Source organism: Typopeltis vanoorti, chromosome 4, assembly GCF_054136105.1.
Source record: "Typopeltis vanoorti isolate ZY-2024b chromosome 4, IOZ_Tvanoo_1.0, whole genome shotgun sequence".
Classification (NCBI taxonomy): Eukaryota; Metazoa; Arthropoda; class Arachnida; order Uropygi; family Thelyphonidae; genus Typopeltis; species Typopeltis vanoorti.
In genome coordinates, this window is record NC_143552.1 from 74,507,384 (window position 1) to 74,522,565 (window position 15,182).

The 15,182-nt window shown below is 33.7% G+C and overlaps 1 protein-coding gene across 1 annotated transcript in view; it reads right to left on the minus strand.

Annotated features, from left to right (window-relative positions):
* Window positions 1–14,257, minus strand: part of LOC150107419 (gamma-aminobutyric acid receptor subunit beta-like) — a 415,258-nt gene extending 401,001 nt beyond the window's left edge. Inside the window, exons 1-2 of the mRNA XM_090391284.1 lie at window positions 14,181–14,257; window positions 12,581–12,663 (exon numbers count right to left, since the gene is read on the minus strand). Of these exons, the coding sequence (XP_090247410.1) occupies window positions 12,581–12,663; window positions 14,181–14,248 (151 nt within the window). The 5' untranslated portion in view covers window positions 14,249–14,257. The remainder of the gene's footprint in view (window positions 1–12,580; window positions 12,664–14,180) is intronic.
* Window positions 14,258–15,182: the final 925 nt, after the last annotated feature.

The following is a 15,182-nucleotide window of genomic DNA, read 5'->3' on the forward strand; positions in this document are numbered from 1 at the left end:
AACATATACATTATTTATGTTTATAAATAATGAATATGAAATCGTAAAAGGGTTATTTGTTCTAAAAGAAATAAATATATCTATCTATCTATGTAGACAGTACCTTTTTTCTAATCATGTTTATGAATTAAATAGTATTACGTGTAAATATTAATCTATGTGGCCTGGATTAAATTCAACCATTTGCGAGGAAGGCCTTAAAAATATGAAAATTGCATTTTTATACTGTATTTTGTAATGTCATTAAATTAAATTTAAAAAAAACTGGAATTTACGAGTGGATTATTATGTTAAAAATACCAAGCAATTTTAAACCTGGTTTTGCTCCGTTTTTCCCAAGTAAGCAAACAGACAAAATGTCAAGTTTGCGCCTGCAATTGATGCAAGACTAGCTGATCCTACAGGTAGTGCAAGACCAAGGCAACTCGTGGTAAAGGTGGAGCAAGGTGTATCTTTAACATAATTATACCCAAGTTAAAAATACTTTCTACGAGTGGATTATTAAATAATAAATTAAATAAAAAACAGGAATTTACGAGTGAATTATTAAATAATTTTTGAAGTATACACTTAGCAGCGGGAATAAGTATTACGTAATAAAGACTCGAGTCTATAATACATATAAAGACAAATTCTCTTTTGTAACAATTTTCAAGATAAATTATATTAAAATAATAAAGGTGTATTTATAAAACAGTTCTGAAAAGAAATTTCTCTCTAATATTTAAGTTAATGTTTAATGTATTTAATTTTAGATTAATGTTCCTTTTGTGTAGCTCAGTGGATGTGGCGTTTACACACCACGGCGCTTGGCCGCACGAAGGAAGACTTGGTTTCGAGTCTAGTCGGCGACTAGAGGAAATTTTTCTAAGCATTTTTTCGACCGGTTCCCGAGTTAGTCGATCTCTGGCATGGGCAAGCCGGTTTTTCCTCCCGGAAACTCGGGTTTTTCGTCCCGTAAACTCAAGAAAATCGACCGTAGAACCCACATTATTTCAGACATTAAATATATTGTGTTAAGGTTAGGGATCACGAGATGGCGGCACATTTGAGCCGTCTCTCTTCACTGTGTATCGCTTAATTAGTGATAGCCTTGGGACATCTATCTCTGATTGGTACCAGTGGAGATTGAACTGCCCACTCAGTCTCCAAAAGTTAGATGGGGCTAAATGGCCTCGCCTACTCCCCGTATACGGGAATAAAAAGGCGTTAGATGATTTTTTTTTTGATTTGATTGAAAATCATACAAAATACTTTAATAAGAAGAAAAATATTCATTTCATTGGTGGGCTGGAATAGGTGCACTGTCTACAATCGGTAACCCGATTTGTCATTGTAGCAGCTGTGCCTTTTATTCCAGATTCAGATTACATACATATGCGATACAGCCAAAGAAAATGCGGCTTTTATGCGGCACTTGTGAAAAAAAGAAATTAAATAAATAAAAGTCTCTAAATCATTGTATTTATTTCTGCACTACTAAAAGAAACATTCTGTTTCATGCCTGCATTTCCTACAGTAATTATATAGTTAAAATTTTGAGTTAAGGTTGAATTTCACTGAAAATCTCGAAACTAATACAGAAACAGATTATTGGCGATTGTATATTTCTATAACGAATATACTGGGAGAGTGGAGGAGTTCTACTCAAATTAAGTATATATCGTTTCTCTTACATTATGTCTTCCAATATTCACGATACTTTGACATTAAAAAAACAAAAATGGAGAAATATAGAAAAAGCAATAGAGAAAATGCAATATAAAGATGCCGAATAGAAATGAAAGCATAGATTTGTTTAATGTAACTAAATATTTATCGACATATTAATCTCGCGTGACAAAGGAAAGGGAAAATATTGGAAATACATTATACATCGAATTTAGATAAATTCTATTTCTGGCATTTATTCAAATTAGGAAAACACTTACATTGATACGAATGAATATACACGCACATAACCAACTCTTTCTTAAAATCCATTTAAATTTCTGTTTGTGTGAGCATCAAAGCATAAAAACTCAAAAATGATGACAGAAAACGGGCTTAGTTCCTCATAAGATTATAAAGCATATCTATAAAATCATTCAGAAGAAACGAAAGTATTATTAAATACGCAGATGCAGGAGAAGAAGCTTTTTCCTCCCTAAGTTAATTCCTTTATAAATGTTAATTTGCATTACAAAAAGTAACTGAGATAATATCGTTTCAGTACCGTAGATACACTCACGGCTGGAAACCAAAATGACGACTTAATAATATTGAATTTCCGTATGTATGCTATAATCTCATCAATACATCTGAAGGATGGGAATATCCAAAGAATAGAAAATAGATTTAATATTTAAGGCAAACAAGTAGTTTGCCTTAAATGTTAAATAATCTGACAGATTAGAGAGAGAGAGAGAGAGAGAGAGAGAGAGATGAGATGCTAATTTAAATACATGACTATATCTTGTGAATCAAGAATATCTAGGTATAATACTAACCAACTTAGCCTAAATTTATGGTTAAGAAAATAACTTTCGTAGGTCGGTCTTCGGCAATAATAAGTGCTACGGTTTATTATTAATATATGTTGTGAAGAGGTTCGAAGTTATATGGGGATAGGCATAAATTGACGCCGTTTCAGGTGTTGCGTAAATTTGTGATAAACTTATTCACGTCAGTACTCAGTTCGCTGCAGGATTAGCATTTTACTCTTAGAGAGAGAGTAATCAGTAGATAATCTGACTCTCTACTGTACAGATTGAGCATGTACATTTTCAAGATAATTTAAAACGAAACTGCAGCCTCACATCGGAAGATTAAAAAGATCTTCCACCTAAAGAAAAAAAAAGCCTGAAATGCTGTTTAAATGGCCATGTTTGAGCATCCAGCACAGTATTAAATTAAACGAATTTGGTATTTGGATAGGCTATCAGTTACTACACAGTAGAAATAGAAGTTAGGGAGAAAAGTAATGCTGAAGGGTCATAACAGGTTAAAATATGAGGCTAAAGATATTCGAAGTGTGTGTGTGTGTGTGTGTGTGTGTGTGTGTGTGTGTGTGTGTGTGTGTGTGTGTGTGTGTGTGTGTGTGTGTGTGTGTGTGTGTGTGTGTGTGTGTGTGTGTGTGTGTGTGTGTGTGTGTGGAGGGACAAGAAAACGACGGTAATTCAGTTTGTGTGAAGGTCTGTTATTATTGATGGCAACAATAAGCGAAGCTGGTGGATTGATGAGAAGAGGATTCTATGAATTCCAGTAAGGTTTTCAGGAAGTTTCCCAGTGATTTGGTTATGTTTTACAATAACTTCACAACAGTTCTGAATCTAGGGAGGCTTATATTTCTGGATTTTAAAATAATGTTTGACAGAGTGAAGCATGGTGGATCAGAATTCAAATCAAACAGAATGGTGTTGATCTTTCGTTCAAAACAATCCTCCCACCATAATTTCAATCGAATATCCCATTTTCTACAATAGGTAGACAAAAGGTTATGAAAATTGCTTTAGAGACCAACAAACGTTTCAAGCCACTTCATATCTGAACTAAGCAAATTAATACATTAGAGAATGCATTAATGGATAAAGATAGCAGATTTTATTTGTGTGAATCGCTATTTATTTTAAATTTATTATACATTTTTGATTAAATAGGAGATGTTCAGTTGTTCGCAGATGATACAAACTTCGGTGAGTATAAAGAATCATTCTGATGCGGTATCACTTCAGAACGAATTGTGTCTTTTGTACTTGGACGAGTGGAGATTTTTGTTCAGTTTTGAACCAAATTGTAACAGTGCGCTGCATAGATATGACCATAATGTAAGAAGTGAAAGACTTTAGGGACTTCAGGGAATTAATGCACAGGAAGCTCGAAACAAGATTTCTATAGAGTAATCCCTCCTATGAACCATTGCGAATAACAGATTACATGGTTACAAGAAGTTAAAAGAGTTACACTGATTCGATAAATGAATAAGGAAGACAGGAGATAATTTTTCATCTCCTATTTCGATAAAGACATCATCCTCTATCTTATCCGATAATCACAGCTAACCAGTTGGTATTATTTCTGCTAAAGAGATAACTTTGACTTTCACGACTGTTATCACTATAATCGCATCTAAGAATATCCTCTTGCAATTTGTGCTGGTGCAACAGAGCCTTCATAAAATATTATATGCTATCCCAAAGAGGGCAAATCCTCTGGATAAATGACTTCCGTTCTCAGTAATTCACTCATTTCTCATATACCCATGTACTTACTACATGAGCATTACTCCATCGAACCACCATCATTCATCTATTTGCCTTTAAGATTTAACAATATGAGAAGCTGCTTGATAGCCTATATTGATACATCACTTTCAGCTTCACACTCACCAAAGCAATTTCTGAATCTTCTCTTTCGTTTTCGTCCCATCTACTGCGGTTCTTTGGAAGAATATCGCAATGTTTGCCACACGTATTACAAACTGCGGCTGTTCAAGTTCCTCCATAACCACCTGCCCAACAACACTACACTGATGTGCTATTCGTAGTCTGTTATGTGTATTCTTGCAATTTAAACAAGCAATTCCTTTCTCGGTTTTAATATTTAGGGGAACTGACATTTTTTCAAAGAATGGTGTTAACTTGTTTTATTATTTTAGACATGGTTGCGCTGGTTGAATGAAATGAAATGAGATCCCAACAGTGTCTGTTTATAAATTAAAGACTTAATTCATTCTGTATGTTAGTCAAGTAAATAATTGTTTAATGTCCTACATGTTTCACTGACTATTATCTGTCAGCATTTTCAGGGATACACTGGTAAGCAATGGAAAGTAACAAAAACTAGGGAACTAACCAACAATTCTAAAAATTACATAAAGTTATCACTGTGCGTGATACAATACGCGTGTCGCAAGTACAACGTTTTATTTGTTGAGATATTTATTGTAATTTTCATGAAAGTTCATTTTTTTTGGTTAAATAATCCGATTAGAGTTTTCCATATATCTGGTAGGATTAGGCCTTCATTCTTATTTAAGTTACCTGTTGAACGGGCGACTGCAGCAGCTTCTTTGAATGTTCTGGAATGGTAGTTCTCATCTATGTAGGGCATATGACTCATATCCCATTCAATATTATGGTTGGTAGAGGCAAAGTGTGAGGAAAGACCTGATATATCTTATGTGTTATTCCTTACATAGCCTATATGTTCTTTCTTTCTTGTATCAAAATTTCTAGGTGTCTGTCCGATGTAATTAATACCTCAAGAACAAAGTATGCTATAAATTCCAGGGTATTTGTAGAAAGGATGGCTATCTTTCGGTGATCTTATAAACTTTTGAATGGTCTCAATAGGTTTGAAGGTTACTCTGATATTATATGGTTTTTCAAGAAGAGCTAATTGTTTGGATATGATACTAACAAATGGAAATGTTATAGAGCTGATGTATTGGGTTTCATCTCGTTGTCTTTGCGGTATGTCACTAAAGAGAATCTTGTTGATTGATGATTCTTGTAGGGTAGCCATTTATGGATAGATCTTTGGATATTTTCATTAATTCTTCTTGTAAGTTTCCAGGGTCTGTGGTACACTCTATAGCTCTTTTTTTGAGCATATAGATAATGCTGAGTTTCTGGGATATGTGGTGAGACGAGTCGATATGGAGGTAGCGTCCAGTGTTAGTAGGTTTTCTATATACCGACAGGTTGATGCTATGGTCAGTTTGTTTCTTAATAAGGACGTCTAGGAATGGAAGTTTATTATTTATTTTCTAGTTCCAATGTGAACTTGATAGTGTTGTGGAAGCAATTAATTTTGTTTAGATAATCTATTAGTTCTTCTTTTTTGTGATTCCAAATGATGAATATGTCCTAAACCATGTGACTGGTTTAGGGGTAATTTGAGATAAAATTTGAGTTTCCAAATTTTCCAAGAATCGGTCGGCACAAGAAAGAGAGAGAGAGAGAAAGAGAGAGAGGGCTACCCATGGCTAATCCAGTAAGTTGTTTGTAGTAGGTTTTTTGTCATGTAAAATAATTCGAAGTTAAACAATGCCTCAACAACTTGGTGATGTTTGGTGGGAACAATTTTTCTAAGATGTCGATGACTTCTGAAACTGGAATATTTGTGAATAGAGATGTGACATCCAGGCTAGCCATAATATTATCTTCAGAGATACGGATGTTTTTTAATTTCTCCAAGAAGTGTTGAGAGTTCTTGATATAAGAATCCGTGTTGTGAAAGTGTTCTTGTAACATTTTGGCTAGATATCCAAGAAATTAGCTCTTCTTCTAAAACCATATAATATCAGAGTAACCTACAAACCTATTGAGAGCATTCAAAAGTTTATAAGTTTCGCGAAAGATAGCCATCCTCTCTACAAATACTCTGGAGTTTACAGCATACCCTGTTCTTGCGGTATTAATTACATCGGACAGACATCTAGAAGTTTTGAAAAAAGAAAGGAAGAACACATAGGCTATGTAAGGAATAACAGACAAGATATATCAAGCCTTTCTTCCCACTTTGACTCTACCAACCATAATATTGAATGGGATATGAGTCATATGACCTACATAGAAGACAACTACCATTCCAGAACATTCAAAGAAGCTGCTACAGTTGCCCGTTCAACAAGTAACTTAAATAAGAATCAAGGCCTAATCTTACCAGATATATGGAAAACTCTAAGCAGATCATTTAACCAAAAAGAAATGAACTTTCATGAAAATTACATTAAATATCTCAACAAATAAAACGTTGTACTTGCAACACGCGTATTATATCACGCACAGTGATAACTTTATATAATTTTTAAAATTGTCGGTTAGTTTCCTAGTTTTTGTTACTTTCCATTGCTTACCAGTGTATCCCTGAAAATTCTGAAAGATATTAGTCAGTGAAACATGTCGAATATTAAACAATTATTTACTTGACTAACATACAGAATTAAGTCTTTAATTTATTAATACTAGTGGGTGCTTTATTTATTAAGTTTTGTTATGCTATCACAGTAAAATGTACTTAATTGAATAGAATAAATGAATGAGAACAGAGTTCTATTATCATTTGAAATTGGATGTTAAAAGGATCATTTTGAAACAAATATACTACTCTTTTGGTGCTAGGAAAAAGGTCAAGGGATCTCTCTAAATCAAGCGCGCATACACAAATACATATTAAAGCGTTGATTGAAAAAACTTTGCTGTTATTCCGGTAGAAAACGACGCGTCACATAAAGTCACGTTATAAGCAAGTGCTACGAAATGAGACAGATTAATTAGCTTATTATGAAGTTTTTAAAGCTAACATTACTAAGAATTTATCTGTAATGAGGTTGAATAACTAATTTAAATCATTTTGCATGTGAAAATAAAAAAATATATTCCATTAAAACTGACGTCTCTTAGTTATAGCAATATCAAGAAAAAAATTACAAATAATGTTTTTATAATTTCTAACATCGCCGTACTTGAATTTTGTCGACTGTCATACTTGCCTCAGTGAAGCCACATTAAATTATGTGTGATTATTATAATGGATGCAACAGAAAATTATTTTGAACAATACAAAATAGCAATGAAATAATAAAACAAAAACTTTTAAATTGTGAAAGATTGTAACATTAGTTATATGTAAGCCAAAGCCCTTTTTTATTCATATTGTATAGAATTTCTAAAAGTAACAGAATACACTAAATTCCTGATTACTTTTATTTTTCACAGTTTCTTTCCATATTTTTTCACATAAAATATCTTTCACGGTATTCACATGTCCAAAACATTAAAAAGATGATCTTAATAGTTATAAGAGTATTTCCGAAGAGTTGGCATGTGAAAATAAAACCATTCCACACAACCATTCCATCCACGAAAGATTGTAAATCTGTAGCAGGTTAATACCGTGGATGTGCCAGGCGAATCTATTTAAGAAAGTAAGTTTAGATTCTTTTAATCTTGCACTAGAACATGGAAAAGTTTCTAAACAATTCTCCAATAAGTGGGATGAAGGTTTCATTAATGTTGATGAAATTATCTGCCCCCCCCCACCCTAACGGCATTCAAAACCACACCTGGGGGCTGTTGATTGAAAAGCAGATACTCGTAAGTTATCCTTTCAGCCAACCAGTCAGGAATAAATTAGAAATTCATCGTATACACAGTATTATACATTTGACTTATTTTTATTGACTTCATCTGTTATAGTTTTATAGAATAAAATAAGATATTTAGCATCGGCCACATTCCATATTCTGCTGATTACATAGATTCGGTTCTTAATTAATCTTTTTTTATATCAACTCTCCACATATCTGAATAAATAATAGCACTTTTCTTTTGTATTTTATATGCTAATCAAAGTAGATGGTGTTCCACCTCCTCTGGAATTTCTTGTACAATGTTGTGCATAATTCATTCAATGCATACCTTAAGTTTAAAATGGTAAAAGCGAAAAAAAATGTTTATATACATTAAACATATACTTTGCCTATCTCTCCGTAATAGTGAGTTTTAAATGTTTTTTTTTTCATAATACAGCAATACAGAATTGAATATAATCTTAAAACATCCGAGAAATAAAAGATCAGAGTAGTCAAAATATTACCTTTCGTAATAATATATATATATATATGTTTGGCTTGTATTACAGAATGTACTGTATGTAGCAAAGTTTCGTACGTTATTTTAAAAAGTATCATGGAAAATTAAGTTTTATTCTTCAAGAAGAACTCTCTTGAGTTCTCCAAGTCATGTTGATTTCAGAGACGATTCTTCATGCAATTCTCTTATCCACAATTTATGATAGAATTTATAATTTGTCATTATCGTAGTTCATAATAGTAGCATGTACACACGCTTGTTGTTATCCTCAAATCAACCCACAGCGGACACTACTATACGTGAGTGAGTTGAAGTATTGTCTTACTGGAAAAGGTAGAACTCCTCAGGAAATGTGGCATTATCCATAGCGTTGAGATACAGCTCTACGTTCATGACAATATCGATAATCCAGTAGACTAATTCCATACCAACACGATCACATATCCCCCATGTTTTGATGTAGGAGTGATGCAATCCTTCCTGCAGCAGTGCAACTGCTGATAAAACCATGTTATATCCTCCAATGAAAACTGACTCTAGTGGATTTATCGCTCCAAAGTATTTACTTGCTGTCCAGACTCCAGTCCAGTTTCTGTGATTTTAGCTCCAATGCAAACGTTTGTAAGATGGCCTTTGAAGCACTACATGCCTCTCATTTTAGTTCAAATTGAAGGTGTGCCTTTCTGTTTTAGGGTTTCAATACTCTGGCAACACGTACGCCAATAACATATTGTTCTAATCATCTTAGCACCATTGATAAGTTTCCGAGTCCAACAGAAATCTTTCAAGTATCTCATCTGTATCTCATCTGTATCATAGTCTATTCTTAATCAGTCTAATTACCTAATATATTTCAAAGTTTAAATGCATTATATACTAAAATATTCAGAGTCCCTTTCAATAACTGTCCATTTAGCTTATATTCATGTAGAGTTCTCTTTCTGAAAAATACAAGATAATAATATACAAACTCCTATCTTAGGAATAGTTCGTACTTATCAATTTATAAAGCACCGCTAGTGCATGCACTCTTGGTCTTGCTCTTGTAGAAGTATTCATGTCAACATAGTCAGAGAAAAGTATGGTATTAAATGCTGTTTATAAGAAGAGAAACTGCAGAGTAAATAACTAGAAATGACCTTCTTAATAATGCTAAATTAAATGAAAAGGCTTATTACTAATTCCTTATAAGACGATTGTGCAGACGGAAAACTTTCTTTAACCCAAATAGTAATACTGCCAGATATTGAATTTTAATTAGGACGTTCTCATACAGAACGAAACTTTCCCAATAATAAATAGTAAACACAGGATGTTTCAATTTTGTAATTATAATTCACTGTGTGTGGCATCTCTCTCTTTGAGAAGATGAAATGATTTAGATATTATTAACTTTCAACTAATCTTGGGATTACATTTCTTGTTATGATTAAAAGTAATTAAAAAAAACAGGAATAAAAAAATAACTGCTCGCAAGGATTTTTCAAATTTCGACCACAAAGGAATAACAGCAAAGTTCAGTACGTTAAATTTATGAAGATAACTTCATGGTCAAGAGAAATGTCTTTAAAATAATCCTATTTTCAATTTTAGCGCACTTTAGCAAGCCCAAATCAACCATTTGGCCCGTTATGGAATACGATATTATGACAAGTGATCACTAATATTACATTCAGCACTCTCAATCCTTATTTATGAGACCGAGTTCTCAAGGCAATAATCAATATTATTGCTCCATGAACATGTCGATACAATTAAACTAATGTTGCCAACTATGGAAATCTTTTAACCCTAAAGCACTTTGCAGATATTAATCCCGGTATTAAACTGGTGACAACTCCCTACATTTCCGTTGTGAGTGTAGAGACGATTGGGATATACAAATACATATATAAATACACTAAAGTGAACAGAATCAAACTTAACTGAACACACAATTTCCATATGACTAAATTTAGCACCTCGGGTGACCCCTTAAGGAAAATTTCAAGCTAACCATGTGTTACTGCGATGAACATTGCTTCACTGTGGAAAGTGTAAATAGTAGAGCGAAGAGGAAGTTAATCCACAGTCCATAAGGAGAGAGATATACACGTTTATTACGAAGATGGTCAGGTTGATGAAACAAGCAGTAATTGAATGATTATGGAAAAGGGTAACATAAAAGACTTTCGTTCAACAAATATAACGAGGTACTGTAAACATGTCATTAAGCAATAACACACACACACACACACACACACACACACACACACACACACACACACACACACACACACACACACACACACACACACACACACACACACACACACACACACACACACACACACACACACACACGCACGAAGGAAGTCCCTAAAATGAATGAGATTCTAATGGACATTCCATCCTATTAAAACAAAAGATAATATATTTCACAACTAACTCTAAGATACTTCCTTATTCTTTATATAATGTATTAATATAATGCTGCCCAACCTCTATATAATTCGATGTTTTTATAGCTAAGTGATATTATCTTCGAAGTAATAACTTTAAAGATAATATGAATATAGACAGGAGAAAATATATTTATTTCTTAACTAGAATAAAAATAATAGCATAGAATAGATCTCAATAAATCATATTTATTTGTCGTATTAGGAATTTATTTCAAGATAATATCAATTCGGGAACAACGTTTCGAAACAATTAACAGCTAAACTGAATAAATCGAAAACATCTATAAATGTACGAAATGTATTATCCACTAATAAATTTTTCTTCCGTGTATAACAATATTTACTAATAAGACCCACCGCATTTCGTTTTCTGATGATTTTTAATTTAAAATTTCATTGGCTACCAACTGTATGACGTATAATGGACTTCTATCTCAGAATACCTTTCTTAACAAACAACTATTTCATCAATTCAGCAAAGTGTGTTATCCAACAACCTCTGTTTATGTGTTTCTATATCGATATGAATCGAATAATTCAAAGCACAAAGTGGTAAAAACACTAATTTCCTCTAGAAATGTTTTTATTTAATAAATATTATATCATAAAAATAAAATAGTGTTTATTCGAGACTACCCAAAGTTTAAATAATTTCAAAATGTTGAAGTAAGTTTTACAAATTTTAACAGTCTTCTTAAAATACTATAAAGTATTTTATTTAATTGCAACTAAATTAGAAAATTAGACTGAAACTAATTCGAAGATATATTTTATTGCCACAAACATTTTTCTCGACATTCAATATATCATTGGGTGATATCGACTGAATAACGTGACGTTATATATGATTTTAATGCGATATCATTAATTATAAATACGAAAATAAACTTCCGAAGAAATAAAATTTTATTTTAAAGACTAGTGATTTCCACCAAGCATCCAGTTCTTATTTTTCATTGCGTCACAGTTGACCTGTTGATGATCCATTTTCTGTACATTTGCGCAGCGCAGGGCACTAAAGAATAGCATTTCTCACAATGGAGGAAAGGGCCATTTATCAAAACCTGCGATATATCCTGCGGCGTTTCTCCTTTAAGAGAGAAGGTTAGAGATCTATTCGGAAGCAATACTACACCGGTACACATATTAAAAATCACAGTTTTTCGTTTTCTTACAATTGTGTCTTAAGTGTGCGTGTGTGTGCACTGTTTACCACCTCTGTTTTTATCTCCGTTTCTTATGTATTTTTCAAAAGCTGTCCTAAAAAAACTCTCAGACTTGACTTTCGTATGCAAAACTTAATCGCATTTTTACTTATCTGTTTTCCTTGTTCAAACAGAACTACTCACGCTTCTAGAGAAAGGTGCTATCATTTATTTTAATCAGATTTCTCACTCATTTTTATTTGCACGACAGTCTATTGTTATGATTACAACAGTTATGTGCCATTTGTATACAGTAACCAGTTTTACATCCCTTAAGGAAATATCTGCAGTTAGTAATTCTTTCCCAGCATGTCCAATCTACTAGAATTTAACAATAAAAGTGAATCCTTACCTCCATAGTTAGGGCGAACACGCTTGTCATAACCTTTGTCAAAGAAACCATTTAGTATAGTGGTTATGTTGACCTTTTCATTCCTGTTAAAAATAAATAAATAAATAAATTTATGTCTCACCTTCCAGCTAACGTGTTTTCAAACTTACAAACATGTATTTTATAATGATTTCATTTACAAATAAAATTTCGTAAACAACAGGATATGATTTTAAAATTTAGTTCAATCAATGCGATGGAATCAGTTTAAGTTTAGTTTGAATTTATAAATCAAACCTACGAAGATAAGATATAATCATTATTCCTAATTGCTTTAATTGAATTTTATTATGTAATTATTAAATAAAACTCTGAAATAATTATTATATTAATAAAAATTTCTGTAAAAATTTACTTTATTTTAATTGCTTATTTTATTTAATTGAAATTTTAATAATACACCACTTAGTGTTAAATATTTAGTTCTTATTTAAAAAAATAAATATTGACAAGCACGCCTTTTTTGAAAACAATGCAACAAAAATTCACGCAAGCAATAAATAGCTTCTATGTAATGCGGTTATGAAAATATATTCAAAGTATATTTAAGAAAGTATAGTTGATTGAACGTGTATTTAAAATGTTTCTATTGCTTTGTGAAATACGATACTTCACGGTATTTATTGCAACTGACATTTCGATCTTGGAAAAATATTGTTTTTCACTTTCCATATATTATTAATTTATGTCATTTTTTGTTATATACTTGAATCATAATTCTGATTATTTAGTCATTCAGAAATATGATCTATAGTTATCATTTATTGGTATTAACCAAATCTGAGATATTAACACACACACACACACACACACACACACACACACACACACACACACACACACACACACACACACACACACACACACACACACACACACACACACACACACACACACACACACACAAATGAAAACATGTTATTATTGTTACGGCATTGCTTGATGTAAGCTTCGTAATATCCGGAAAAAATGCAGCATGGATTCCTTGTCAAACATTTAAGTTACAGATATAAATGCAAAAGCTGGAGAGAAGAAAGGAGAGGATATGCTTATTTGCATTAACAATTGCGGTTTGACTTAATTTTAAAAGGAATTTTTATTAATTACTTTTAACTAATTAAATAAATTATCACATAAATAAGAAAATAAAAATACTAATACCGACTCAAAAGGTCGGAATAATGCATGGAGTCAACAAAATCAATGGAAACATGCTATCATATGTCACATAACCGCCAATCGTAGAAGAATACACACTAATGCAAAGTAGGCAATGTTCACATATGTAATCCTGGTACGCCTCAATTAGAAATACAAACAGGTGGTAACAATTCTTTTAAGGTTCCCAGAAATTCATTTAACTAAATGAGAATAGGCGGGTATGATGAAGTGGATAGCCTATTTTAGCATCCATTATTGTTACCTACGGGTGAGCCAACGACGCTGCAGCAAGATAACCACCTGTTTCTAAGCAGTTCGCGCAGAAACATGGCTACACTTACGAAACTGCTAAAAGGGAAGGGTGTAAGCGCTTGATGAAATAAAAAAAAATACGACTTACCCTGGATGTGAGAGAGCAAAGGCTTGATGACACAGGAGAGGGGCGAGAGCCACCAGGACACTTAGCATCAGCGAGGCGCGAACGTCCTCCCCTCCCGCCATTTACCATAGCCCACCTTGGTGAACAGTCAACCTGCTGGAGCGACACAGATCGGCTGTAGACGGTCTACACCTCCAGATCGTAACAGCTCGTGGCCGCCACCACGATGAACGCTGGTCCGCCAGTTTGTCTTCTTCGTACAACACAAGGGTGGTTTTCCAAGTGGTCAGCTCACAAAACTACGTTCTCCTCAAAACTCCCTTACCGATGGAAGAAAGGTTCAGTGGCCTATAAACTCCTATCAGCCAGAAAGACCAATCGATCCCCTCCCAGAATCAGTGAACGCTCTCGGCCGAATTGTAGCCTCCTTCGTCCGAGCTGCTGTAGCTACCCACACACATACCGTCAGCGCGGGCGAAGCCTCTCTCGCTACAGCAAACACTGATCGATCGAATTTACTGCGCAGGGGCTTGACGCATCCCCTTCTTGAATCACAACTAATAGGGATTCGACTCCAGAGAGAAATACCAAGGAGTACCGCAGCGCCATCTATTCGAGGATCTCCTCCTCTTTCCCCCCACTCCGCCCTTCTGTTTTTTTTTTTTTTTTTCTATCTTAATCGTGTTTAGTTTCCACTCTCATCGGGGGATCTGATTTTAATTCAGTGTTCAGTTGTTTAGGGGGGGGGGGGTTGTTCCTCTATTAACCTTCCATTGTCGAACTCAACTCCGAGAATGGCTTCATCTGAAAGCGACAAGTGGACCCCAAGCGACTCGCACGAGAGGAAGAGAGATAGACAGATAAATGGAGAGAGAGAGAGAGAGAGAGAGAGAGAGAGAGCGAAAGGGAAAAAATGCGAAGATAACTGTTGCTTCTGGCTTTGGTCCAAACACACTGCGATTGCTTGGTGACGTCTTCAGTGAGGTGATCACTACACAACCTCCTTTCGTAAAATATGTTAAG